The following is a 27069-nucleotide window of genomic DNA, read 5'->3' on the forward strand; positions in this document are numbered from 1 at the left end:
TCCCGACACCGTGTCGGTGGCAGGTCCCAGTCCCGATCCCGGCACCGAGGCAGCGGCCGGTACCGGTCCCGATCCCGGCACCGAGTCCAAGACAGAACCCGGTCCCGATCCCGGCACCGGTATGACTCCCGGTACTGGTCCCCGGCACCGAGAACATCTTCGGCGCCAGAACGCGGAGACTCTTACAAGCCGCGGTCGGCCCCTCCATGGCCTTCCAGACAGCCGTCGGTGTCATCGCAGGCGGACAGCATATACGCGCTGGGCACTGACAGACAAGCGGCTCTTTTTCAAGACCCTCCGCAACAGGACCAGGGTCCGCAGCAGTGGGGGTTCTGGACACCCTGGGCGTACCATCAAGCCCAGGGCCCCCAACAGCTTCCTCCTAGGCCTGCAACGGCAGAGCACAGGGCGCCGGAGGCGTCGTTGTCTCGCCCCCCTCCCTCCCCGGATGGGGAGGACGAGTCAAAGCAACAGGACCCTGATCTCCCTCCTGAGCCAGAGGCGAGGGCTGAGGCGGACCCCCCGCTGGACACTCTCTTGCCAGGGGTCTCCTCATCCTCTTCTCCTGATGAGGCGGTGGCTGGCACTTCCTCTAATAGCCCTCCTCCGCTAGATCTCAGGGCACATCAGGACCTCCTCAGGCGCGTAGCACAGAATCTGAGCCTGCAAGCTGAGGAGGTCTCTGAGATCAAGGACCCCGTCGTCAGCATCCTCTCCTCCGATGCTCCCACCAGGGTCGCCCTACCCTTCATTCGGACGATCCAGGCCAACGCCAATACGATCTGGCAATCGCCGGCCTCCATCCCCCCTACTGCAAGGGGCGTCGAAAGGAAGTACATGGCCCCCTCCAAGGGCTATGAGTACCTCCATATTCACCCGACACCATGTTCCCTGGTGGTACAGTCGGTGAACGAGAGGGAGCGTCACGGACAGGAAGCCCCAGCCCCCAAATCCAAGGAGGCCAGGCGTATGGACCTCCTCGGCCGCAAGGTTTATTTGGCTGGGGCCCTTCAGCTCAGGGTTTCCAATCAGCAAGCCCTTCTTAGCCGCTACGCATTTAACTCTTGGGTGGCAGCGGACAAGTTCAAAGAGCTGCTGCCACAAGAGGCGTGTCAAGAATTTGCGGCGATTCTTGACGAGGGCAAGAAGGTTGCACGAACCTCGTTGCAGGCCTCCTTGGACGCTGCAGACTCGGCTGCCCGTACCCTCGCCTCGGGGGTGACGATGCGCCGCATCTCCTGGCTTCAGGTTTCTGGCCTTCCACCGGAGCTCCAATACAACATCCAGGACCTCCCGTTCGAAGGCCAGGGCCTGTTCTCGGAGAAGACAGACTCCAGACTGAAAAGTCTTAAGGACAATCGGGTCATTATGCGCTCCCTTGGTATGCACACGCCTGGGACGCAACGCAGACCCTTCCGGCCGCAGCAACAGCAGCAGCGTCGGCTATACCCCCAGTTCCGCCAGCGGCAGGACCTTAATAGGCGCCGCGGCAGAAATGGCAGGCGCAGGCCGTCGGGCAATCAAGGGGGGCAAAACCAAAGCTCCTCTAAAGCCCCACCTGGACCCAAACCTTCATTTTGAAGGTACGCCTGAGGGCGTAATACCAGTATCCCACATGGATCCTTCCCCCCCGTTTTCCAACCGCCTTTCATTTTTCCTCCAGGCGTGGTCCCGGATAACATCCGACCGCTGGGTCTTACGCACGGTGCAGACGGGATACCGTCTGCAGTTTGTATCATTTCCTCCCTCCCGCCCCCCATCCTCGTCCCTCTTCAGGGACCCCTCTCACGAGCAATTCCTTCGCCAGGAGGTACAGACGCTCCTCAACAAAGGAGCTATAGAGGCGGTTCCGGAAAACGAGAAAGGCAAGGGGTTTTATTCCCGCTACTTTCTGATCCCCAAGGCCAAGGGAGGCCTCAGGCCTATCCTCGACCTGCGAGAGCTCAACAAATATCTAGTGAAGTTGAAGTTCCGCATGGTATCCCTGGAGACCATTATCCCATCCCTGGATCCTGGAGACTGGTATGCCGCCCTCGACGTGCAGGACGCTTATTTTCATATTGCCATATGGCCACACCACAGACGTTTCCTTCGATTTGTGGTTGTCCGCCTTCACTACCAATTTGCGGTCCTCCCATTTGGCCTTTCTACGGCTCCGAGGGTATTCACAAAATGCATGGCCGTCGTTGTGGCACATCTTCGGCGCAGTCGCATTCACGTGTTCCCTTACCTCGACGATTGGTTAATTCGGGGCACGTCGGAGCTGCAGGTCTGCAGCCACGTCCGCAGGATCACCGGCCTGTTTGCTACCTTGGGCCTCATGATCAACGTGGACAAGTCCACCCTGCTCCCCTCGCAGAGGGTGGAGTTCATTGGGGCCGTCCTGGACTCCACCGTGGCCAGGGCCCTTCTGCCGTTGCCAAGGTTCCAGTCGTTGTCGGCGATCGTTCAGCGCTTGCTGGCAGCCCCCCTGACATCATTACGGACATGTCTAACCCTGTTAGGCCATATGGCAGCCTGCACATTTGTGACCAGGTATGCACGGCTCCGCATGAGGCCCCTCCAGTCTTGGCTCATCGCACATTACCGGCCGGCAAGGCAGTCACTAGACATGCTGATCACAGTCCCCCAGGGGGTGTTGGATTCTCTCAGTTGGTGGCTAGACCAATCCGTCGTGTGTGCGGGGCTCCCATTCCACCCACCCCAGCCCTCGGTGTCCCTAACGACGGATGCCTCAGATCTCGGCTGGGGGGGCCCACCTGGGAACCCTGAGGACACAGGGCCTGTGGTCCCCACAGGAGGTGGAGCTACACATCAACATGCGGGAGTTAAGAGCGGTCCGCCTTGCTTGTCAAACGTTCTGTCACCAGCTTCGGGGTCGTTGTGTCGCGGTATTTACCGACAACAGGACGACCATGTACTATATCAACAAGCAGGGCGGCACCAGATCCTCTCCCCTATGTCACGAGGCGATGCGACTCTGGGACTTTTGTATAGCCCACTCCATTCACCTCACGGCTTCCTTCCTCCCCGGAGTACGGAACACGCTGGCGGACAGCCTGAGCAGATCCTTCCTCTCGCACGAGTGGTCCCTTCGCCCGGACGTCGCCCTCTCGATCTTCCAGAGGTGGGGTTGTCCCCGCGTGGACCTCTTCACGTCCAGGGGGAACAGGAAATGCCAGGCGTTCTGCTCCTTTCAGGGCCGGGAACCCGGGTCTATAGCGGACGCCTTCCTTATTCCGTGGACGACCCACTTGTTCTACGCGTTCCCCCCGTTCCCGCTGGTCCACAGGGTCCTTCTGAAGGTGCGCAGGGACAGGGCCCGCGTGATCATGGTAGCCCCGGCGTGGCCCAGGCAACATTGGTACCCCGTGTTGCTGGACCTGGCCATAGCCGACCCAGTTCCCCTGCCCCTTCACCCGGACCTGATCACCCAGGACCACGGAACTCTCTGTCACCCGGACCTCCAGTCGCTGCACCTAGCAGCGTGGCTCCTGCGTGGCTGACCAGTTCTGAGTTGCGCTGCTCCACCCCGGTACGTGAGGTACTCTTGGGCAGCAGGAAGCCTTCCACTAGAGCGACGTACTCGGCCAAGTGGAAACGTTTCTCCTGTTGGTGCGTGGAGAAGGGTCTCCTCCCGATGGAAGTTTCGGTGGCCAATATTTTGGACTATATTTGGTCCCTTAAGCAACAGGGCCTGGCGATATCGTCCCTGCGGGTCCACCTGGCGGCTATCTCCACCTTTCACCCGGGTGGGGATGGCCGCTCCGTTTTCTCTCACCCGACGGTGACTAGATTCCTTAAGGGGCTGGAACGTCTATACCCTAACGTCCGACCCCCTGCCCCTACCTGGGATCTTAACCTGGTGTTGTCTCGGCTCATGGGGCCCCCCTTTGAGCCGTTAGCTACTTGCTCCCTGCTCTATCTTTCTTGGAAGACTGCCTTTTTAGTAGCTATTACCTCAGCTAGACGGGTGTCGGAACTCCGGGCTCTCACGGTAGATCCCCCGTATACAGTCTTCCATAAAGATAAGGTGCAGCTGAGACCGCACCCTGCCTTTCTCCCCAAGGTGGTCTCCGCCTTCCACGTCAACCAGGAGATCTTCCTCCCAGTTTTTTTCCCGAAACCTCATTCGTCACGCAGGGAGCAACAACTCCACTCGCTTGATGTCCGTCGGGCTCTCGCGTTTTATGTGGAGAGGACCAAACCGTTCCGCAAGTCCCCCCAGCTTTTCATGGCAGTAGCGGACCGCATTAAGGGGCTTCCCATTTCCTCACAGAGGTTTTCCTCGTGGGTAACATCCTGTATCAGGACCTGCTATGACTTGGCTCACGTTCCTATGGGCCGTGTGACTGCGCACTCTACCAGGGCGCAGGCATCGTCGCTGGCTTTCCTCGCCCGTGTGCCCATCCAGGAAATCTGTCGGGCAGCGACCTGGTCATCGGTCCACACCTTTGCTTCCCACTACGCCCTGGTCCAGCAGTCCAGAGAGGACGCGGCCTTTGGATCTGCAGTGCTCCATGCCGCTACTTCTCACTCCGACCCCACCGCCTAGGTATGGCTTGGGATTCACCTAACTGGAATGGATGTGAGCAATCACTCGAAGAAGAAAAGACGGTTACTCACCTTTGTAACTGTTGTTCTTCGAGATGTGTTGCTCACATCCATTCCACACCCGCCCTCCTTCCCCACTGTCGGAGTAGCTGGCAAGAAGGAACTGAGGAGCGGGTGGGCCAGCAGGGGTATATATCAGGTGCCATGGCGGCGCCACTCTAGGGGGCGACCTGCCGGCCCACTGGAGTTGCTAGGGTAAAAAGTTTCCGACGAACGTGCACGTGCGGCGCGCACACCTAACTGGAATGGATGTGAGCAACACATCTCGAAGAACAACAGTTACAAAGGTGAGTAACCGTCTTATCTAGAAGCTGGATAAATGCAAAGTAATGCACATTGGAAAGCATAATCCCAACTAAACATATAAAATGATGGAGTCTAAATTAGCTGTTACCACTCAAGAAAGAGATCTTGGAGTCACTGTGGATAGTTCTCTGAAAACATCCACTCAATGTGCAGCGGCAGTCAAAAAAGCAACCAGAATGCTGGGAATAATTAAGAAAGGGATAGATAATAGGACAGAAAATATCATGTTGCCACTGTATAAATCCATGGTAAACCCACACCTTGAATACTGTGTGCAGATGAGGTCACCCCATCTCAAAAAAGATATATTGGAATTGGAAAAGGTTCAGAATAGGGCAACAAAAATGATTAGGGATATGGAATGGCTTCCATATGAGGTGAGATTAACAGGACTGGGACTTTTCAGCTTGGAAAAGAGGCGGCTAAGGGGAAATATGATTGTGGTCTATAAAATCATGACTGGTGTAGAGAAAGTAGATAAGGAAGTGTTGTTTACTACTTCTCATAACACAAGAACTAGGGGTCACCAAATGAAATTAGTAGGCAGCAGGTTTAAAACAAATAAAAGGAAGTATTTCTTCACACAACACACAGTCAACCTGTGGAACTCCTTGCCAGAGGCCATTGTGAAGGCCAAGACCATAAAAGGGTTCAAAAAAGAACTTGATACATTCATGGAGGATTGGTCCATCAATGGCTATTAGCCAGGATGGGCAGGGATGGTGTCCCTAGCCTCTGTTTGCCAGAAGCTGGGAATGAGCGACAGGGGTGGATCACTTGATGATTACCTGTTCTGTTCATTCCCTCTGAGGCACCTGGCACTGGCCACTGTCGGAAGACAGAATACTGGTCTAGATGGACCTTTGGTCTGACCCAGTAGGGCCATTCTTATGTTCTTATGTTCTTAAGCTTAAGGCTTGGTTCTCCATTCAGTGACAGTGTATCTCCATTGCCTTCAGTGAGTTACTCTGGCATAAAGGAGTGGAGATCCATGCCCCTAAATTAAATGAAAGCTGGTGTTCTGCTGCCACACGCTGTAGATTCCAAAAATCTCTGGAAGACACCTAATTCCTCACCACAGAGCGGATCCCTTCTCCCCATGTAACCCGCTGTGGGGCAGGATTGTCCCTGAGATAGGATCTCCATACTTGGACCACCTCCTGCACACATTTGCAGATAGAAACTGGTGGGCTGTATATAAAATAATAGCGTGGATGATAGTGCCGCCTGTTTGTTTGTTCAGATCCTGACAGGTGAGGACTGGAATGAGGTGATGTACAACGGGATCCGCTCCCAGGGTGGAGTCAGCTCAGGCATGTGGTCCTCCATCTACTTCATCATCCTCACCTTGTTTGGAAACTGTATCCTCTTGGTTGCTATGTTTTAGTGAGAGCACCTCTGTCCTGTCTCTCTGTGAGAGGATAACTCCTCCCATTGCTCATCAGAGACTCGGTGCTCTGTTCATATTGAGGGAGTGAGTGTCCCAAGTTCCTTTCCGCATCTCACATGGCAGGGGTAAGAGCCTGGTCCTACAACTACCCCCCTCAGACATGGAGGAAAAAGTGTGTCCCTGACACTCCGCACTCCTATCTCCCGCTGAGGGACCATGCTATAGGTTGGCCATGGGACCCCTCCCCACCACCCTGGTTCAAATTCAGCCTCTTTCTGCTTCTTAAAAGTAGAGGGTTTATCGTAGGGCCCCTCAGCTGCCTGGTCCCTTCAGTGGTGCTGGTTTCCTCTCTTTGAAGCCGGCATGTTCCTCTGTGGCAAGGGGGCTGGGGTTGTGTGTTCCCCCATTGGCTGCTGTAGTAGCTCAGGCCATTATCACATGACGTGTCGACTCTTAACGCCCCCAGACACCCTGCTGAATGTGTTCTTGGCCATCGCTGTGGACAACCTAGCCAATGCCCAGGAGCTGACAAAGGTAAGGGATGCTAATGCTCTCCCTCTCCCCCCACCACACCTTACTACCCAATGAGCCTCGTTCAGACTGTCCATATGGACCCCACACAGGGTCCATGCCATATGGCCCAGGAATCCACTTCTGAGTCCTTGTCATGGTCATCTGGGAAGCCCATTCCCTATTTTTTTCCTTCTTTGATTTTAAATTTGTGAGTAAACATAGTGCTTATGCAACAGGAGGGCTATTAACTCTGCACTGAGTCTGGCCTCTGTCTGCTCCTCAGCGCTAACCTTGCCCCATACCTGCTGTTCTAGCCCGGTTCCTCCTCAGAGCTCTGTCAGTACATCTCTGTCACGCACTGCTCTTCCAGCTTTGGGCCTCTCCTGGACAGTGCTGAGCGGTAGTTTTGAAGAGTGTGATGGCTATGACCACCAAATCTCACTTCCACTTGGGACCTAAGCAGGATTTCAACCTGTGTTTCTGTTGGTGAAGGGCAAGAGTATCAAGACCCTGCATCACTGAGCTCCTGCCTTGAGAAAGATGGCATGGCTTGGTTGGCTGAGTTTGGAGATGAAAGCCTGATTTCTAATCCTGGTTCTACCACTGATTTAGGGCTTGTCTACATGGGGAAATTGACTGGAATAACTATTCCACAATAGCTATTTCACTTCAAATTCCTACCCTACCTTAATCTGAAATAACTTGCAAGTGTAGACAAGCCCTTACTACTGGGCAAGTCACTTAGGTCCTGATTCAGGAAAGCATGTGCTAACGTCCATCCCTGTTCCAGAAAGCACTCACACACATGGGCTCATAGACTTTAAAGCCAGAAGGGACCATCATGATCATCTAGTCTGACCTCTCCACATCACAGGCCACAGAACCTCACCCACCCACTCCTGTAATAGACCCCTAACCTTGGGCTGAGTTACTGAAGTACTCAAACCCATGCTTAAACTAAAGCATGTGCTTAAGTGCTTTCCTGAATCAGGGCTGTAATCTCTCCATCTCAGCTTAGCCTATCTCCGACTCCCAAGGTGTGGTGTGAGGATTCATTAGCTAAGATTTGTCCAGCATTCTGAAACAATTTTAAAATCATCTCACCTATTACCGTCTGACACTGGTGCAGTTATCATTAGTTAACCATCGCAGCCTGAGACGATGCCAGACTAGACTTCAGTGCCCTGCTGGGAAGTCTTTGGACTGTGATACCATCTGGATTGCCATGTGTAGGTAAAAACAGCCAGGATCATTGTTACTCTTAGGATGGGTTGGTCCCCAAAGCATAGAGGCTCCATGCTGCCCATTTCCAATGTGGTCTGTCTGTTCCTCACGCTCTCGGGATTCTGCGAGTAGCCTCCAGCACCAGTGTAAATCGGATTTGTTTGAGTCGAGTGAAATGGAGCAGAATAATCCAGTATGTTGTCTACCTTTCATTGGGGGGGACACACACAAATGTGTATTTTCCCATTGGGGAGCAGTGCTGAGAGGACTTCATTTCCTGGTTAGTGCAGATGGCACCTCAGAGGGAGGGGAAGGGTGACCATAGGGTGACTCATGCAGGGAGATTTCCACCTCCACTCTCTACTGTCACTGCCTCACTAACTTCAGAGGGAGGAGACTGGTGCAGCCAGGGGTGGCTCTAGGGATTTGGCCGCCCCAAGCACGGCAGGCAGGCTGCCTCCAGTGGTTTGCCTGCGGAGGGTTCGCTGGTCCCGCGGCTTCGGCGGACCTCCCGCAGGCGTGCTCTTGGCCATCACTGGCCTCCGAAGCTGCGGGACCAGCAGACCCTCCGCAGGCACACCTGCGGGAGGTCCACTGAAGCCGCGGGACCAGCGGACCCTCCGCAGGCAAGCCACAGAAGGCAGCCTGCCTGCCACCCTCGCGGCGCTGGTGGAGCGACCCCCATAGCTTGCTGCCCCAAGCACGCGCTTGGTGTGCTCGGGGCTGGAGCCGCCCCTGGGGTGCAGCTCTAATGCTTTCAGGATGATGTATGTGGCCAAAGTGGGGAGCGAAGCACCTGAGATATTGAAATCTAGGCTTTCCCATTCACCTCCATTTCCTCACATCCTTGATTCTGGGCAGCATCAATGAAGGAAAGAGTGTGCTGGGTTTTTACTGGGGCTGAATGGAAGTAAGGCCACAAATGGCATTTCCTGCTGCAGTAACTCAGTCAAGCTCATGAGGGTAATACGATCCCATGTAGGGTCAGGAATGGACCCTGACCACCCTGTCAGACAGGCAAAGAAATACCTAAACGTCAGTACTGCCCAGTACAGAGACTGTGGCCTTGGATCAGACCCGCTTTGGCTGGTAGTCCATGCCTGGCCCATGCCTAGGCAGGGTTGGCTGTTCCTGCTGCTTGATTTCCTCTTTTAACGAGAACAGCTTCCCCCTGCCACTAGACCCCACTGTGTGGATACTGGCAGGGGCAGTAGCTGACTGGACAAGACTCAGGGAAGGAGAAAGAAGGTAAGAGTCAGAAATTGGAGAGAGATACAGGGGTCATATGGGGCATTTTCAGATATAGATAAGCACCTGAATATCTAGTAATTTATCCCAGCCCCAAACTTTTACAATCTCCTCAATAATCTTAGGGAAAATCTGCTACAATTCACTGGGATACACGGAACTGCCCCAGGTTTATGCTGAGAATTGTCCCGGAAAATATTTGTTCAGATGTTAGCACCAACACGTGCCCGCCCCATGCACCACACCCCTGCACACACACCCTATACTGCACATGCACACATGCACCCCTTGCACTCCCCCCTGCACTCTGTGCCCCCCCCACGGCACTCACATGCACCCGTGCACACACTCTGCTTGTGTGAACACCCTCACACGTTATGTGCTTGTGCATGTATATATCTCTATACGCTTTGGGGGCAGGGTGAGCTCCCTTCTCCTCAGATCTTCCCCACATACTCTGGGGGCAGGGTGGCACCAGTCTTTACCACACACCTATTGAAGCAAGTAATCTCCCAATTTCATCCTCATGCATACCCCTCTGTCCCCCGCCATGGTCCCACTTGCTTGGTTTGGGGTCAGAGGATGCCCCATTCTGCCCCTCTCAGCTCCCACACTGGCAGTGCTTGGGTCTGTTAGTTTTCAGGGAGTGTCCCATTCTCCCCAGTGCAGCCATTTCCCCTCACACGTCTTTTGGAGGGAAAGAGATACTTTACACTCCCTCCTTTTCTCTGCAGCAAGTGTCGAAAGTATCCTGGGTTCTGATCTTTACATTCTGGTCATGATAAGTCAGGAGCACAAGGGGATTTTTCATCTACTTCCCGATAAACATCATATATTAGCAACTGCCAGAGTCAGAATGCCAGACTGGGTAGGTCCTGCTATGGCAAATACTATGTGATGGGGCACTGCTGTGGAGCCTAACCTGCTGAGAAAACTCTAGAAAAGATTGGGCATAAGAAGGAAACCATGTCAGTTTTGACTGGGTTTTGTGAAAATAAAAACCCCACCGGGCAATTCAGAAGGCTCATCTCAGCTCTGGTGGCTTCATCCTGAGCCTTTTCTTACTGGCTGCACCAGGCCTGGTTTGCAGCATCTTGCATCCAGCATAACCCTGCAAATCCCCTGCAACATCTGGATGGATATAAACTCCCTGGTGCTCCCTTGTAATGGACGTTTTTGTTTAACATTTAGGATGAGCAGGAGGAAGAGGAGGCTTTTAACCAAAAGCATGCTCTGCAGAAAGCCAAGGAAGTCAGCCCGATGTCTGCTCCAAACATGCCTTCCATTGAGTGAGTCACCCTCTGCATACACCGTGTCAGCAACTGTTTCTGCCTGTCCCTGAGCTCTTATGGTGACAGCCACTCATGCCATGAAAGAAAGAGGGGACTCTGCAGGGGGTAGCACCAGTGCGAGGCATGTACATATGCATGCACATCTAGGGTACAGGTAACACAGAGGTATTGCTCTCATGCAGGGCAATGGCACTGTTCATTGACGGTATAGAAGCAACACAATTGGATAAGACCAATAGAAAGGGGCCAGGTCTGCTGTTAATTACGGAGGATCGTGGCAGTTTCAAGGTGGTAGCTACATCTACAGACAGTGCTGGTTATTGATTTTGCTTGCTGTCCTAAATATCCCAAGCTCAGGTCTTTATCCGAATGTGCTAAGAGTGTGAAGTCAGAGACCCACACCCTCTGCTAGAGGCCTGCACTGAGTCCTCTGATAAAGGAGAAGACCCCACTGTTATTCCTGGAGGAGGAGGAGGAAGGAGCCCTATTGGCTCCTCTGTAAGAGGAGTTCCTAATAGCAATTCCATTTTGGCAGGGGTGGGGGGGCAAACATCAGTGATTCCATTATGGGGCAAAAAAGGGGATTTAATGAGTGAGTCTCTGGATGAGAGGTGGTCAGAACAATGCCAACAGAACCATTTCCCATCAGAAAAAGCAGTTCCATAGAAATCTAAATGTTTTGGGAAATTGTGTCAATTTTGCTGAGATTTTGTTTCAGGAGAAAAAAAGCAAAAAAGATCTGCCAGTGTCGAAACGTCCCATTATGTCACTTTGGGGACAGAACATTTCCTTTTTTCACTTTGAAATTATTTTGAGTTTCAGATGTTTGTACTTGGTATTATATATTCTAAAATGAAGTCAAAATGGAATGTTTTGATTTTTTTCAAGACAAATGTTTTGATCCTAAAGGAAATCTTTTTGGAATTTTCCTTCTGTGGAGGATTCTGAAATTTTCAGGTTGCATTCCAATTCTAAACAAAGCCAAATGCTGAAATCCTTTGCAAAACAGAGTTGTCATCCTCTGGTCAGCTCTACTGTGAAGGTTCAGGGAAGCTCCTGACTTCATCTGTTTCTCCAGATAGTTTGGATGCTATCTGAACATCTTAGGTCTGCAACACTGGGCTGAGATTTTCATGAGAACAGGCTGCTTTGCTGGATTTCTGGCTTGTCCTACTTCTAGTTGGGCCAGAGATGCTGTAAGACCTGCCCATTCCCTGGGAAAGGAACTGCCGGTGTGACTCTTCTGTGGAGGTGGAAGAGGCTATATTGGGGGATGGGCTGGGGAGAGAACTCATAGTCTGACTGCTGTGATGGGCTCTCCAGAGCCATGCTGGCTCTCAGTGTGTGGGAAGCTGGCCGCTGGATGTAGTGTGAATAACAGACTTTAAGAAACAAAGGGATTTAGAAATGTAGCAGAAGGCTAGAAAATGGATGGATATAGGCAAATTGGAAGGAAGTGGTGATAGGTGGAATAAGTTTGATACTCAAAGGTTGTGTCTACACTAGACTTTTCCATCAAAGGTTACCAAGCATTGCCAGTACTGTGTAATCCACTAGTGTGAACGATAGCCAGGGAACTCTAATTTGGCAAGAGTTCTAGACAGCTGCTTGTGCCTTGTCTACTCTAGTACATCCATGGTTGCTAGTGCTGGAGTACCAGTGGTAGGAACGGTGGGAATTAAAGTAGAGTGTAAACAAAGGTGAAGAGGAGAAGACCTAATGCTAAAAGGATGTGTGGAAGAAGAGTAAAATTATGGAAGTACGTGTATCTGTGTGCAGGCATGTGTGGACAAGGTGGATTTGTATGTATGTGGGTGACTGGGTGACTGGCATGAAGTTAGGTTTGAGTGAATGGGATGTGGATGCCTACCATATGGACAGGTTTGCATGAGTGTATACTGTGTGGATGAGTTTGCATGTACAGTGCACGGGTGCCTTCCATGCAGATGGATTTGTGTGTGTGATGCATAGGTTCCTACCATGTGGGTGGGTTTGTGTGTAAGGTGCATCATGTGAGTGCCTATTGTGCATATGGGTTTGAGTGTGTGCGGTGTGGTATGTCAGTGCCTAATGTGCAGGTGGGTTTGCAGGTTTGGCACATGGACATATTTATGCTTTTGCCACTGTATGTAGGAATGGTCACATTAGCATGTACTTTTTATGTCTGCATTTGTTCTGGCATATAACTGCACACACATGCATTGGTATTTGCACATGTGAATATTAGTCATGAAGTCACCATGTGGGCACATATGCCTTTATTAATGTGTAACTCTGAATATTTCTTTGCATGTCTGTATACCTTTGTTTGAGTTGTACAAAGAGGACTAGCATTCTTATCCCTGGTGATAAGTGTACAGTTACGCAGTTGTGTGCATGCAGTCATTTGCTTCCTTGCAGATCCTGTGTGCATGTACTTTGTATGGGTACCAAGTTCTTGCTGGTGTGCAGTCTGTGAATATATCCTTGCCTATATTGTTTGTATACACAATATGTATGATTTGTATATGGGTTGGCAAAATGTGTACATTTTTGTACATATATTTGCATGTGTTTCATGCACATGTATTCTAGGTGGCACGTGTATGTATATGTGACTGAACGCTACAGTAAGTGTATGGGCATGATTCTCCACAACCCTCTTTAGGAATCCTTTGTACTGTCAAAGCAGTGTAAAGGGCTCTTAGTGTAAATGAGAATCAGGTGCTGTGTGTTTAAGGCTCTGGGAGTGCATGTGTCTGTATCTATATAATGTTATATGCCCAACCCCTGTGAAATGCCTATGTCAGTGTGTGCCTGTCTCTGTATAAATCTGTTTGCGTGTGTGTGGATGGATGAATTTGTTTGCAAAAGTAGTTTCTCCATGATCTCTACCTGTGTATGTAGAAGTTTGTGGGTGTGATGCCCCCCTTTCCATTTGTACATATATACGCACACTGTGCAGTTACGTGCGCATGCATGCTAGTGATGGATGCCTGAACTCACTTTATGCACACGCGTAGGAGTGCGTGTGTTTCTCTGCTTGTGACTGTCAGTGTGCAAGTCCATGCAGGGTTGAGTGGATTGAACCCATTCATTTTTCTTTCCCAGAAGGGACAGAAGGAGGAGACACCACATGTCGATGTGGGAGCCACGCAGCAGCCAACTGTATGTGTGCCATATGGTTGTGTGTTGTGCGTGGCTATGTGCATATGTGGTTACATGTATTTTTGTGTGTGCTAAATTTAGGCCTCTGCATAACCTATTTTGGAGCCTATGTTTGCTCCTCTGGGCATATGATTTGTGTGTTCTCCTGCTTCTGCACATCTGTTAGTGCATGTGTGTGGGTTTGTGTGTGTCTAAACTAAGTGTGCTCTCTTGTGCTGCCATTTGTTTGTGTCTGTGTGTGCTTGTGTAGGTTAGCACTTCAGTGTGTGTGCGGATACTGTAGGTACATGTGAGCTGGTGTCTGTTTATTTGCGTGTGCTGGCGTGTGTCTGCCCATGCATATGTTTGTGCCGTATGCGTGTGCTTGCTTGTGTGTGCGTTTATTGGTGTGCGTCTGTGTGCCTGTGTAGGTGTGTCTGTCCTTTGAAGTCTGTTTGTGTGCACATTTGTGATATTTTAAAGGTTTTATTTGATCCCTTAAAATGCACCCATCAGCCCTCCCTCTGAGTGTGTCTATGAGAATGTACGTGTACAAACCTCCTCCCCCAGAATTTAGCCCTCCCCTGCCAAGGCACTAAGCCAAGCAGGCAGATGAACATTACTGCCACCCTGTTGGCCAAGAGACTCTGGCTCTGTCAGACCAGGAGACAAGCAAGCATGAGAAGTGAGAGCCCTCCACTCAGAATGCCCTGCCTCCAGCCATTCAGATGGAAAGACTGTGAGTAAAAGCTGATCTCAGCTGGTGCAGTGGTATCTGTGCGTATGTGTGGGGGCCCTCAGGGGTAAAGTCCCCGACAACACAGGGCATTGTAGATCAGTAAAATCAGACCCTTATTCACCTGGCAGGGAAGCGGCAGCTCGTGCAGATGTTGCAGAACAGGTGTAGCACGCTCCCTATGGCTATAGCTCCCTGTACTGCTCAGTGAGCAGGCAGCTGGGTTCAACACTAGCTTTGAAGATAGCCTCAGGGAGGCCACATTGCAACAGTCCAAGCTGAAGGTGACAGGTCTGGATCGCCGGGATGCAGTTCATGTCCAAGATAAAAGTTTGCCATTGTTTCAGCCAGAAGCAGATGGGATAAAATCGCACCATGCTCCCAGTTCTGTAAGAGCTCCCTTTCCACAAGAGAGGCAGACTGTTTACTTGACTTCCATTACCCGACCACCCTACATCTTGGCTGGACTCTCATCCAAACTCCTGTTTCAGCTACACACTGAGTCAGCAAGGAGACTGTGCAGTCTGGGTCTGATGCCAAAGACCTCCATCTCTTTGTCATTTGCATGTCGATGGCAATGGAGCCCAAACACACTCCCTCTCTCTCCCACTGGCTTTATGTCCACACTGAAGAGGAGGGGTGACAAAACTGAATCCTATGCATGAGAGTAAGTGAGCAGTTGCCCAGCACTATCCTCTGGAAACTCTTCATCAGGGAAGAATGGAACCACCAAACCAGAGTTCTCAAGGTGACAAAGGCAAATGTAATTAGCAATAGTTGTTTAATTCCTGGCAGATGGAAACTGAGATGTTGCTTTCCTTTCCCCTCCTAGTCTCTCCCTTCTTTTCCTTTCCTTTCCCTCCCATTCCTTTACTCTTTTGTTCTTTTGTCTTTTTTCCTATTCTACCCTTATTTTTGGAAGAAAAAAAGTCTATTTTTTTTAAAAGGGTGGGGGAAAGATAGATCAGAAAGAATCAACATGGACATCTGCCCGTCAGCCTTTGTTAGAGGCAGGTCAACTATCAGGAAGACTACCAGTATCTCAGCCACGCAGTAGAAAGCCAGATTCAAGGGGGTCAAGGAAATCTGAGGTTTCCAAAGGACCTCACACCTGCCTTGGAACGCCTTTCCCAGTGACCTTCCCCACCAGGGGAAGGTTAGAGACAGGCAACATTAAAAGAAGGTTTTCTGAGCTAGATCCTGAGAATATTCATTTAGAGTAGGTTGACATCCTGCCCTCCCCAAGGGAGGTGTTTATACTGTTATCCAATAGTAGGCCGAGAATTCCCAGGCTAGATTTTATCCATCTCGAGGGGCGTTGGCTCAATTAGAGCTCTCCTAGTAAAACAGGCTGAAATTCAGCCAGAGAAAATACTGCATTTGTCCTCTCCAGATGCCGCCCTGCTGCTGTGGAAGGAGTCCTTTTCAGTCCAGATCTGATCTACACTCCCTAGGAAGTAAATGAAGAAATCTTTGCAGCAAAAAAATGCTTGACTCAGTCTGCCTTGGAATGAACAGATCATAAGAACGGCCATACTGGGTCAGACCAAAGGTCCATCTAGCCCCGTGTCCTATCTTCCAACAGTGGCCAATGCCAGATGCCCCAGAGGGAATTAACAGAACCGATAATCATCAAGTGATCCATTCCCTGTCGCCCATTCCCAGCTTCTGGCAAACAGAGGCTAAGGACACCATCCCTGCCCATCCTGGCTGATAGCCATTGTTGGACCTATCCTCCATGAATTTATCTAGTTCTTTTTTGAATCCGGGTAGTGGGATGATGGCTCGTTCTGACATTTAATTCATCACAAGCCACTCAGATAACACTGTGGTTTGTGAGGAAGATCTATGGAAAGAGGATGTTTAATAGACAAACATAATCATACTTTCCTATCAGATCATTGCTGGAGTGGGCCATTTGCTGCACAGTATTCTGCTTAGAGAAATGTGAAACCCAACCAAGTCCGTCAGTCCAGTAAAAGAAATCCTCTGACCCGGTGGGAGTCATGGAGGGTTCTGACTTCAAACTGGAAGGAGCAATAATGAGAACATGACACAGAAGTTCATCCTCCTCACCTCCAGTTATCTGTGCAGAGCCAGAAGTCACTGGAGCCAGTCCAATAGTACTCATAGCAGCTCTGAGACCCCACAGGAGCCCCGAGTACAGGCCTGATTCTTATTTACATTAAGGCCCCTCAGCACCATTCTGACAGGGAAGAGAGGCCCTGATGTGGGTGTCAGTGTAAATGCCAGGGCGCTGATTATGGGGCCATAGTGTAATTCCAAAGCGTCAGTGACTCCAACACTGACCTAGACAAATACCCAGGCAGCAGGCATGGGAAATCTGCGATGGCAGCCTGTTCATTGTGATCCCAATTTCATTCTGTCCTCGGACATGTATGCCATTGAGGCCATGTCTACACCAGCACTTATGTTGTCACAGTGTAGGTTGCTCAGGAGTGTGAAAAAACCATCCCCCTGAGTGACAAAAGTTTTGCCAGCACAATTGGTGGTGCACACAGAGCTATGCTGGTGGGAGAGCTTCTCCTGCTGACGTAGCTACCGCCGCTTGTTGGAGGTGTCAAGGGGAGAGCTCTCTCCTGCCGGCATAGAGCAACTACACAATAGATCTTACAGTGGCGTAGCTGCAGTAGTACAGCTGTGCTGCTGTAAGGTCTCTTGGGTAGACATAGCCTAAGACGAATCTATTTCTGAACAGGGCACCTCCTACCTCTGGATCAGCTGCAAATAACATGACTCCACTATTGCCCTGACTTCTCTCAGCTCATCCCGAACGGGGGGAAATCTGGGTCAGTGCAGGGGCAGCTGAATCAGCCAGCCAGGTCTTGGTGATACACACAAAGCTGAGCACTTTGCTAAGAATTATCTGGGATAGCAATGATCTTATTATCCACCAATGTCACCCTGAACAGCATGAACCAAACAGCACAGTACCCATCAGCGGATGCACTGCGTTCTCAAGATGAGACCAGCAGACTGCTAACAAACATTTGTGCATGTCTGCCCACGATTTTACATGTAGCGGCCTGTGGATTTCGCGTAGAGTAGCCCATGCATATGTGGCCATGTGCGTTTGTACATTAGGCGAATTGAATGTACTGACGTGTTTACCTCAGTAGATCTGCAATTGTAACATCCATATTTTTGTGTACATTGTTCCACACATACTGGCCCCATAGGTTCAAGTGTTCATGTAGTTGCATGTGTGGGCTCTTGCACGCCCATGTTCCCTTGTGTCTGTAGGTGTATGGTCTTGTGGTTGCATACGTAGGTTCACACGTGTTTGTGTGTATGGGCCTCCCCAGCTGTGGGGTTCTGTCTTTTGATGTACAGAGCCTGTGTCTGCATGTCTGAGCTCTCCCATACATTGGGCCTGATTTCCCAGAGCCCTGTGTCTTGTGTAGGTGTTGACACCAGTGCCAAGTGGGTGTAGAACGCTCCCAAGTCAGAGTGGTAGCATTGCAGGCCCGCTGCGCGGGAAGCGACCGCCCGAGGAGCAGGGCGATGAGGGTCTCCGTATGGGTCCATCTGGGCCCAGGTGCATGCTGTATGTCTAGGGGTGGGCTCTTGGGTTTCTGACAGCACAGAGGTGGCCTGAATCCCTTTGTTTTCCTTTCCCAGGAGGGACAGGAGACGGCGACATCACATGTCGGTCTGGGAGCAGCGTACCAGTCAGCTCCGCAGGCACATGCAGATGTCCAGCCAGGAGGCCCTCAACAAGGACGCCCCTCCCTTGATCAACCCTCACGCCAGCATATTCAGGAGGAAAATTCCTGGGGAAAATGTAACCTTGGAGAAGGGTGAAGAGGATCATGGAGGCAGCACAGAGCACCCGCAGGTGGAATGCCTGGACCAACCCATCGCAGGCACCAACTCATGCCCAAGCACCAAAGAGGACCAGAAAAGCCCATCCCCTCGAGCCAAGAGAGACAGGGAACAATGGCATCAGAAATCATGCCACGGGAAGTGTGATCTGACTGAGCAGGATGGGGGAGGGAGAGGAGGGGGAGGGGGAGGCGCAGGGATTGAAGACCGAGCACGGTTGAGGCAGAGCCAGAGGCGCAGCCGGCACCGGAGAGTGAGAACTGAGGGGAAGGAGCCATCTGGGGCCCTGGAGAGCAGGTCAGCCAGCCAAGAGGCTGGCCTGGAGGAAGCCAATCCCACGGAAGGAGAGCAGGCCAGAAATGAAGCGGGGAAGGAGGACACGAATCAGGAGGAGCCACTGGCAGGCGAGGAGCTGAACAGGTAAAGGGCGCCCCATCCCTGACGGCCATGATCCGTGGCTCCTTCTTGTGGAGAAATGGCAAGCCTGGCGTCTGGGGGTGGGAGGGCAGTGTGGGTGGGCTAATCTCTTGATGGTCCTGCATCTCCAGGCATGAGCCCTTCCTTTCATCTGTCATCCAGCCTTGAGCAGCCTTTAGTCCATTTTTGCTTTGCTTCTTTTTCCCCAGCCAGTCTGTCCTGAGGAATCAGTCTGTCCTTTGATCCTGGTCAATAGCGCCCTCCACAGGACAGGAAGCGGTGCTCAGAACAGTGTTCCAGACAGTGCCGTAGTAGTCACCTGAGGTGCAGTAGTAAACTTTCTGTAAGCCGTCATGTAGAATACCATCATCTGCTGGCTTTTAAAAAAGGCACTGCTTTGGTCTGTAATCCTCATTTCTCCAGGGTCTGGGAAGTCTCCCTGTCTCCTCCCAAGGTGATAAAGCTCTGTCCAGGTCTGTGTCTAGTTTCTGGCATAAGAGAAATATTTTCAGATCGGGATCAGGGACAGCAAATCTCGTGGCTCCTGATTTAATTGGGAGCCTCCCCCCATCTCCCTAGAAGGTCCAACATGAAACGTAACGTTTGTGTTATGGCTGCTATGCCGAATCCATTAAATTTAATCGAATACAACAGCCTATTCAGATGTTCCCACCTGTGCTCTCCAGGGCCTCCTGCATATCCCACAGGGAGATTATTTCTCTCCCCATCCTCGAGACTGGAGATCAGCAAAGGCAGGAAAGGATCTGCTGGTCCTCCCAGCCCCACAGCAGCTTGTTGCAATCCCAGCTGTTCTGGTCTTCTCTGCTGGCATGGGGTTTTAGGAACACAGGGCAGTCCTTGCCTTAGGAAAGAGGAGTCTCCAGCAATAGGACGTTAAAGCACTTGGAGAGCAGCGGTGGATGAAAAACGCTATAGAATTTTTATTTTTGCCTTCGTCAACTGGTGTCGCTGTAGCCAGAGGAACTTGCTGGGAAATGTTCAATGCACACAAGAGACAAATCCAACAGCTGCCAAAAATATGAATATAAAACTAATATAATAGTCATTATTTCCAGAAGTGCCTCATATCCCCCTTTACTGATGAAATACTGGGAAATCCATTTTAACCAGCCTTGCAGGAGACCAGTGAAAACTTGGTTGCTTAGCAGAGGCTGATCTTTAACCAAAGAATATTGCACACAAAACTTTAAGAATACATTAAAAGGGTTGCTTAAGATAGGGGGTTGCTTTTTGGAGGTTGGGCACTGTAGCCAGCATTCACTATATTCCAACTGAAGTCTTTCTAACGTTGCAAGAACAGTCATTCCAAAAGTACACATGGTTTCATTTCTCTCTCTCTTTCTCCCTGTTTTATCTTTACCTCCATTTCTCCCTTATTATTCTCTCCTTTCTGTCTTCTCCATTTCCTCCCCCTATTCCCCTCTGTCATCTTCACTTCTGTTGTCCCCACATCCCACCTCTTCCCACCCCATCCCATCTGTCCTTCTCTCTTCCCTTGCCTTCCTCCTTTCTTCCTGTAGAACCAATGAAATCCCAGCCGGTGATGCTGCCTTTGATGGGGCTATGCAGGAAGTGAGCCCCCTCAAAGTCCCCCATGAGCTCAACGAGGAGAAGAACACTAGTTTGACAGAGCAAGACTGCAGCGGCCTGGACACCAGTGACCAAGCCCTGCTGGGCAGCTTGCAGATGGAGATGAGCAGAACCGTCAGCAGGAGCGAACCCGAGCTGTCCTCCGTCATGACCAACACGGAGAAAGCCACTGAGAGCACCACCATCATGATTGATGTCCAAGACTCCACTGTGGTACAGAGTGAGGACCTGTCTCTTTTGCTGTTCGCCTCTCTCTGATCTGCCTTCCTTCACAGTGGCCCCAGAGGGCTGCTGGGAACACTGTGGATTCCCCAGGGGATCCTCCAGCATTCATGCAGCCCCAACACTATCAACCATCCACCCCCACCCCATCATCCCTCAAACCCTGAATTCATAGCCAAGGACCCATGGCCTGTGTGGCAAGTTGGACCTAAGTCCCGAAGGATGCTCTGGATGGGCTTAGATGACACTAGCTCCCCCACTGTTGCTACCACATGTGGAAAGCCAACACCAGGGTTTTTCTGTGTCTGGGTGGTTACTAGGCTGCCTCAAAGAATAATGGCACTTGCTGCTCTGATTCGTCATGTTCACATCCATTGCTTCATGGTTAGGCCACGTCTCCACTGAGGATCTCTGCCATTAGTAGCCAGGGCCCAGTACAGGGGCACTAACGCACCTCCCTAGTGTAGACTGCCCAAAACACTTTAAACTGTCATTTGATCCAGGGCAGTTTATCCCTGCTTGAACCCCGCCCCCCACCCCCACACACAGTAGGAAACATGCAGGGCATGTCTCCCCCACCCCCACCCCCCGCATACACTCCACTGAGGCCTTGGGGGAAAACTGCAGAGAGCAGCCAGCCAGAGACTTCTGCCATCAGGGGCAGGAGCAGCCAAAGCAGAGACCTTCAGCTATTCCAGTCAAAAGACTCAAACCTGTTCTCACCCTTCCCCTGCCCTGCTGACCGGCTGTGTGCTCCCACCCTGCCTTCCTCGCAAAGTATGTCTGCGCTGGAGCTGGGAGGTGACTGCTCCTGCTCGAGGAGACGTACCTGCACTAGCGCCAATTGAGTTAGTGAGCTAGAAGAGAAGCACAGCTGGGAGTGGCCTGAGTGGCGGGATGGGGCTAGTCAACCCAAGTACGTAGTTAGTGTCTTGGACAGGATCATCTGTCCTGCTGGTTGGGCCACCACAGCTGCGCTATTGTTTTTAGCGTGCTAGCTGGCTCAGCGCTAGTGTGGGTGTGTCTTCTGGAGCATAGAAATACCCACATCTTGTCACCAGAGCTTCACTCCACACCTGCCCTTCATACCTTCTCCCCTGCTCTGTCCCTCTCACCTCTTTCCCTTTTCTTGCCAGTTAGCCGATTCCCCTCCTAACGAAACACACCACCCCTAAAACAAAATTATGGAACTAACATGACACTTGCTACCATACCATTGTTCACTCTGCTTGTGTGTTAGAGCCCTTCTCCCACCCTGGGTCTGGTCTAGTTCAGCTGCTAGCTCTTCCTGGTGGGGCTGTCTACCACTCTGTGTTTGTACAGTGCCTAGCACAGGGGTGGGCAAACTACGGCCTATGGGCCGGATCTGGCCTTCCAGCTGGTTTAATCCAGCCCTCAAGTTTCCGCTGGGGAGAGCGGTCTGGGGCTTGCCCTGCTCCGGTGCACCACACGCTGACCCTGCCCCAAGCACTGCCCCCGCATTGCCCACTGGCCGCAGCCAATGGGAGCTGAAGGGGCGGTGCCTGCAGATGGGGCAGCGTGCAGAGCCACCTGGCCGTTTCTCTGTGTAGGAGCTGGAGAAGGGACATGCTGCTGCTTCTGGGAGCTGTTTGAGGTAAGCGCCACCCAAAGCCTGCACCCCTAAGCCTCCCACCGCGCTCCAACCCCCTGCCCCAGCCCTGATTCCCCTCCTATCCTCCAAACCCCTCAATCCCAGCCTGGAGCACCTCCTGCACCCCAAACCCCTCATCCTGAGCCCCACCCCAGAGCCCACACCCCCAGTCGGAGCCCTCCCCCTCTCTCCCATGCCCCAGTCCAGAGCCCCCTCCCACAGCCTGAACTCCTCATTTCTGGCCCCACCCCAGATCCCGCACACCCAGCCAGAGCCCCCAATCCCAATTTTCTGAGCATTCATGGTCCGCCATACAATTTCTATTCCCAGATGTGGCCCTCGGGCCAAAAAGTTTGCCCACCCCTGACCTAGCACAATGGAGCCTCAGGCATTGCTGTAATAGACACAACTAAGCAGACAAAAAACGGCACTGGAGCGAAACACGATTTTTCCTTTCTACGTGAGGGGTTTGCATTAGTACAGCTAGCCTGGAGGTTGTAACTGGGGCAGATCCCCAGGGTGGGGAAGGCCTTCTTTCCACTAACTACGGAAATGCAAGAGGAGTCTCTCAGCCATGCTTTGAGCCCACAGGAAAACTCCCCCTGCAAGAGCTGTGCTAGAAAAAAAGCCAGGTCTGTGCCATGAGGGCGGAACAGCCTGATGCATATTGCTCAGGACAAACCCTCCAGCCCGCGGGCAGAACATAGCACCTCCCCTTTGGGCGTGTGCTGTGCTCAAATGTGTAACTCAGCCCCGGATTCTGCCCTTGACTCCTGAACGGTGTGGGTGTGTCTCACAGTCGTGGCTTGCTGTACAGGGGTTGTTAGTTGCCCACTTTCTCTTGTGCTATGCCTTGTCTTTTTTCCCCTCTCCATTTCTCCTTCCTACTGTCTCTTTCAGTCCCTTCCCTCTTTCCCATCCATCTTCACTCATATGACTTCTTTCCCCTTTACTCTCCTTCCCCCTTTCTCATCTCCATCCTGTCTCCTTCTCCCTACTCCCTCATTCCCTGTCTCCTTCCCTATTGCCAAGGCCTATGCGAAACACTACATTAAACTTTATGTACAATGAACCCATCCCACTCTGATTGCCTGTCAATCAAACCCTAAAAACGAGAGGAACATTTCCCCTCACCTTCAAGGTGAGAGATTTTAAATTGGGTTATTAATTAAACATCACCACAAAAATGTGCCTCGTTAGAGCCCCTTGTCTCTGTCTCTGCTTGACAGTCTGTGTCTGTCCTTTCCTTTTCATCTGTCGCTAACAGCAGAACTTGCATGTGGGAATGTAAAACAGCAATCTTGCTGTTCACCATCCCTCTCACTGTGGAGAAATGACATTCTTAGGTGGCTGAGTAATGTGCATCATTCTTTTTGTTGTTGCACTCACAGGGCAGCAGCCAGAGCAATGACTGAGGAGCATGAAGTTTTACAGCAGGCTCGGTGTGCAATACTCTCTTGAAAGTGCTTGTGCAAGGGAGCTAATTTTGGGAATAACAGTTTATTCCAGGCAGGGAAGCCATCAACCAGTTGCCAGTTCCTTGTGGATAACCCACCACTAGGCTCTTCGGTCAAAGCTCATAGTAGCTGTTGATATGGTCAGCCCATCTCCTATGAAAATGTCCTGTACTTTCATCTAGGGTAAATGTGTCATGCAGCTGTTAGCCTGCTGGGTCAGTAAAAGGATTGATTTCTTTGCAGTTAGCAACAAGACGGATGGAGAAGCCAGCCCCTTAAAGGAGGCAGAGACAAAAGAGGATGAGGGGAAAGAGAAGAAGAAACGGAAGAAGGAGAAAAGCTCAGAGACGGGCAAAGCGATGGTGCCTCATAGCTCCATGTTTATCTTCAGCACGACAAACCCGTGAGATATTCTTTGGTCTTTTTACTGGAATAGCTGAGCCCTGGAGAAGGGAAGGATCTGATGGGGCAGGGCCTTGTAGGTTTTTACCACCAGCCAATTGGGTCTCTGGAGGAGCTGGGGAAGCCTGAGTCAGCATCAGGGCCTCCTACTTGCACCCCACCAATTTCTTGTATTTGCTGCTGCTTCCTCAGCTCCAGGGGGGCAGGAGCAATTCTGGCCCAGGCTTTCCCAGCCATCTGCTCAGCTACCGCAGCACCCCCAGATGTCCGGTGGCTTCAGCAACACAACAGGGCTGGGAGATGCATGAGCAGCCTGATGCTTGCTACCTCTGAAGCCATATAGGGGTAGAGCTCAGCCCCTGCAGGTGCATGGACTCCTTGTGACTCCAGCTGCCCAGCTCCTACAATGCCTGGCTCCATTCCATTCATTCGCCATTCAGCTCCCTTGGGCATGTGCATTGTGAGCTTTAATTACATTTTCATTGACTGTTTTTTCCCCCACAAGATCTCTGCCTGATTCAATGCACAGGGGGACAAATTAAGGTTGCACAGGCAACCACAAAATTGTCATTTCCTAATTCTGAGTGCAACTGAACCAGCAACCATTTAATGCAGTTTTTTTGTGTGTAGCCTTGTCTAAGGCCTGGGTAATGTAGACACACAGCTAGTGATTGCTCTGAACTGTATCTCCTGCAGAGTGCGGAGAGCCTGCCATTACATCGTGAACCTGCGCTACTTCGAGATGTGCATCCTCCTGGTGATTGCCGCGAGCAGCATTGCCCTGGCAGCAGAGGACCCTGTCCTGACCAACTCTGACAGGAATAAAGTGATTGCACACTTTCTTACTGATCTCCCCACTTTTTCCTGCTCAGTACATCAGATGTGCATAGACCAAAGTGGGAAGAAGAGGAAGAACAATTGTACTTGCTAACTTGTCTTGCTCCTTTGCAGACTGGTAGCAGATGGCATGCTGGGATATATTCCCCAGCATCCTCTTTGCTACTGCATGTACCTATCCACATGACACCCTCGATCCTGCCTCAGCGTCAAGTACAGAACTGCAAACCCTCAGAGCAACTAGATGCTCACGTATCATTTCCAAACACTGGCATTCTTTAGTGTGCAGTTAGCGAGAGGGAGATCTGAAGTCTAGGAATATGTTGTGGGGGGGGCAGACTCAGCTGGGAGGGAAAGATACATCTGGGTACCAAGGGTCAGGAAGGGCATGTGTTTGATGGGAGAGGATATGGTGTCAGGCCAGAGAAGGAAATAGGGTGGTTGAGGCAGGCTGGTGGTACTTGTCCGATGTGATGGACAGATGAACTGAGACTGCCCAAGAGGTGAGGTTTTATATAGCGAGATAACTAACGCGTGATCGTTATCCCACCATGAAATCCTGGGGGAGACAAAGCACCTGTATTTTTCCCCATGACATAGCAAGGTAAGGTTGGTGTTATACCTTTGCCTGTAACTGACCTTGCCTAGTGTATCTGTAGGTCACTCCAGTAGGATGCACAGCAAGATAGCTAGTGCACATGACTTTCCTGCAGTAAACTGCACCTTTTCTTAGCAGTGAAGACATAGCTGGAGTTGGGCTGGGGGATGTCAAGATTAAAGGAAAGGAGACTGAATGAGGGGGTGTGCAGCGAGATGATCACAGGAACAGCATGAGCAGAAGCTGGTGGTTTGACAGGGCCCACAAGAAAGAGAGGGGGCAGGACAGACGGCCATTGCTGTGATGCGGGTCTCATCTTATCACATCACGTCACTCAGCAGGAGTGAGGTTGGAAAAAGGTTTTGTGTTGATTTGTCCAAGGAAAATTGAATGGGGGCTTAGTTGTCGAATTAGAAATCACAGTTTGTTCCAGTTTTATTGTAGCCGTTACTTGGTCTCAATGTAATGGGTGTGTTACATCCGTCAGTCACTGGAGGACAAGCTGTTGATCAGATCTCACCTGCACTTAAGCAGCCTGGATGCATTGACAAACTGAGCAGGGGATGAAAGCACAGACCAGCCTCAATTACTTTGTAAGCCACTTAGAATGGCCATCATGCCTGGAGGGGCCCTTCTAGAAGAGCCTACCTGAAACCAGCCATTTGTGCTGCATGGGGCAGAACCAGAGTTGGAATTTATCAAGCTGGGATGGCAAATTCTTACTTGTCTCTGTTGTTGGTGACACAGACTGGACAAGTAAATTGAGTCAGGAAGCTGGAATTAGCAAGTGTTAGCTCAGGTGGGCCTGTCAGTCACTGTCCCCAGGATACCATGTCACAGTAGTCAAATTGTCCCCTTTCTACTGATGTTCATGCAGGCAGAAATTCATCCCTGTGCAGAGTGGCAGCCCAAAGGCTGTGCAAGATCTATGTCATCTTTGGGGGGCCTCAGTTGGATGTAAGAGGACGCGTGTCTGGTGCTGGCCCAGCACAGGAGTGAATTTCACCCCCAGCTAGCAGAGTGGCAGAGGATGCTGCCCCTTTAAAAGAAGAAGGGACAGTCTGCAGAAGACTCCATGGCAGAGAGGAGGAAGGAGTCTGAAGTCAGTGCAGCATTAGGAGCAGCAGGGAGTGATGGAGTGGGCAGCGAGGGAAGATTTATGGGAGGCAGAGTGAAGTGGGGGAGCAGAGCAGGGCCAGAAGGGAGTGGAAGCGGGGAATGGGAAGGATGAGCGTGCCTCCAGTTATTTCTCACTGCGCTGCATGGACATGGAGGATTTGAATTCCTGTCACACTGGTCTGAGTTAAAAATCAAACCAGCGTTTGCTACTGCACAGGCTGCTGGAAATCCTCTTCAGCTGCCCCCAGCACTGAATGATTTCTAGACCCAATGACCACGATTGGTTAGCTTTGTCAGGGTACATTAGCGGGGGAGGCAACAATGCTAGTGGAACAGAGGGCTTTACCTAAGCAGGGATGGGAATTGGGCATCCCAGCCAGAAGTCTCTGCAGAGAGGCCTTCAGCTCCTCCTGGCTGAGATACAAGGGTACCCAAGATTTTATAGCATAGGTAGCGGCTTGATGAATGGACAGGAAGTTTTCATGGGATACCTGGATTA

General features: G+C 51.3%; 2 protein-coding genes across 2 annotated transcripts in view; one reads left to right on the plus strand and one right to left on the minus strand.

Annotated features, from left to right (window-relative positions):
* Window positions 1–27069, plus strand: part of CACNA1E (calcium voltage-gated channel subunit alpha1 E) — a 318389-nt gene that overhangs the window by 227114 nt on the left and 64206 nt on the right. The window contains exons 17-24 of the mRNA XM_050963449.1: window positions 6164–6281; window positions 6777–6844; window positions 10487–10584; window positions 13678–13734; window positions 18092–18715; window positions 20254–20543; window positions 23858–24017; window positions 24713–24842. Of these exons, the coding sequence (XP_050819406.1) occupies window positions 6164–6281; window positions 6777–6844; window positions 10487–10584; window positions 13678–13734; window positions 18092–18715; window positions 20254–20543; window positions 23858–24017; window positions 24713–24842 (1545 nt within the window). The remainder of the gene's footprint in view (window positions 1–6163; window positions 6282–6776; window positions 6845–10486; window positions 10585–13677; window positions 13735–18091; window positions 18716–20253; window positions 20544–23857; window positions 24018–24712; window positions 24843–27069) is intronic.
* Window positions 1–27069, minus strand: part of LOC127055794 (2-5A-dependent ribonuclease-like) — an 821333-nt gene that overhangs the window by 182194 nt on the left and 612070 nt on the right. The window lies entirely within an intron of this gene.

The sequence above is a fragment of the Gopherus flavomarginatus genome, chromosome 7 (genome assembly GCF_025201925.1).
Source record: "Gopherus flavomarginatus isolate rGopFla2 chromosome 7, rGopFla2.mat.asm, whole genome shotgun sequence".
Classification (NCBI taxonomy): Eukaryota; Metazoa; Chordata; order Testudines; family Testudinidae; genus Gopherus; species Gopherus flavomarginatus.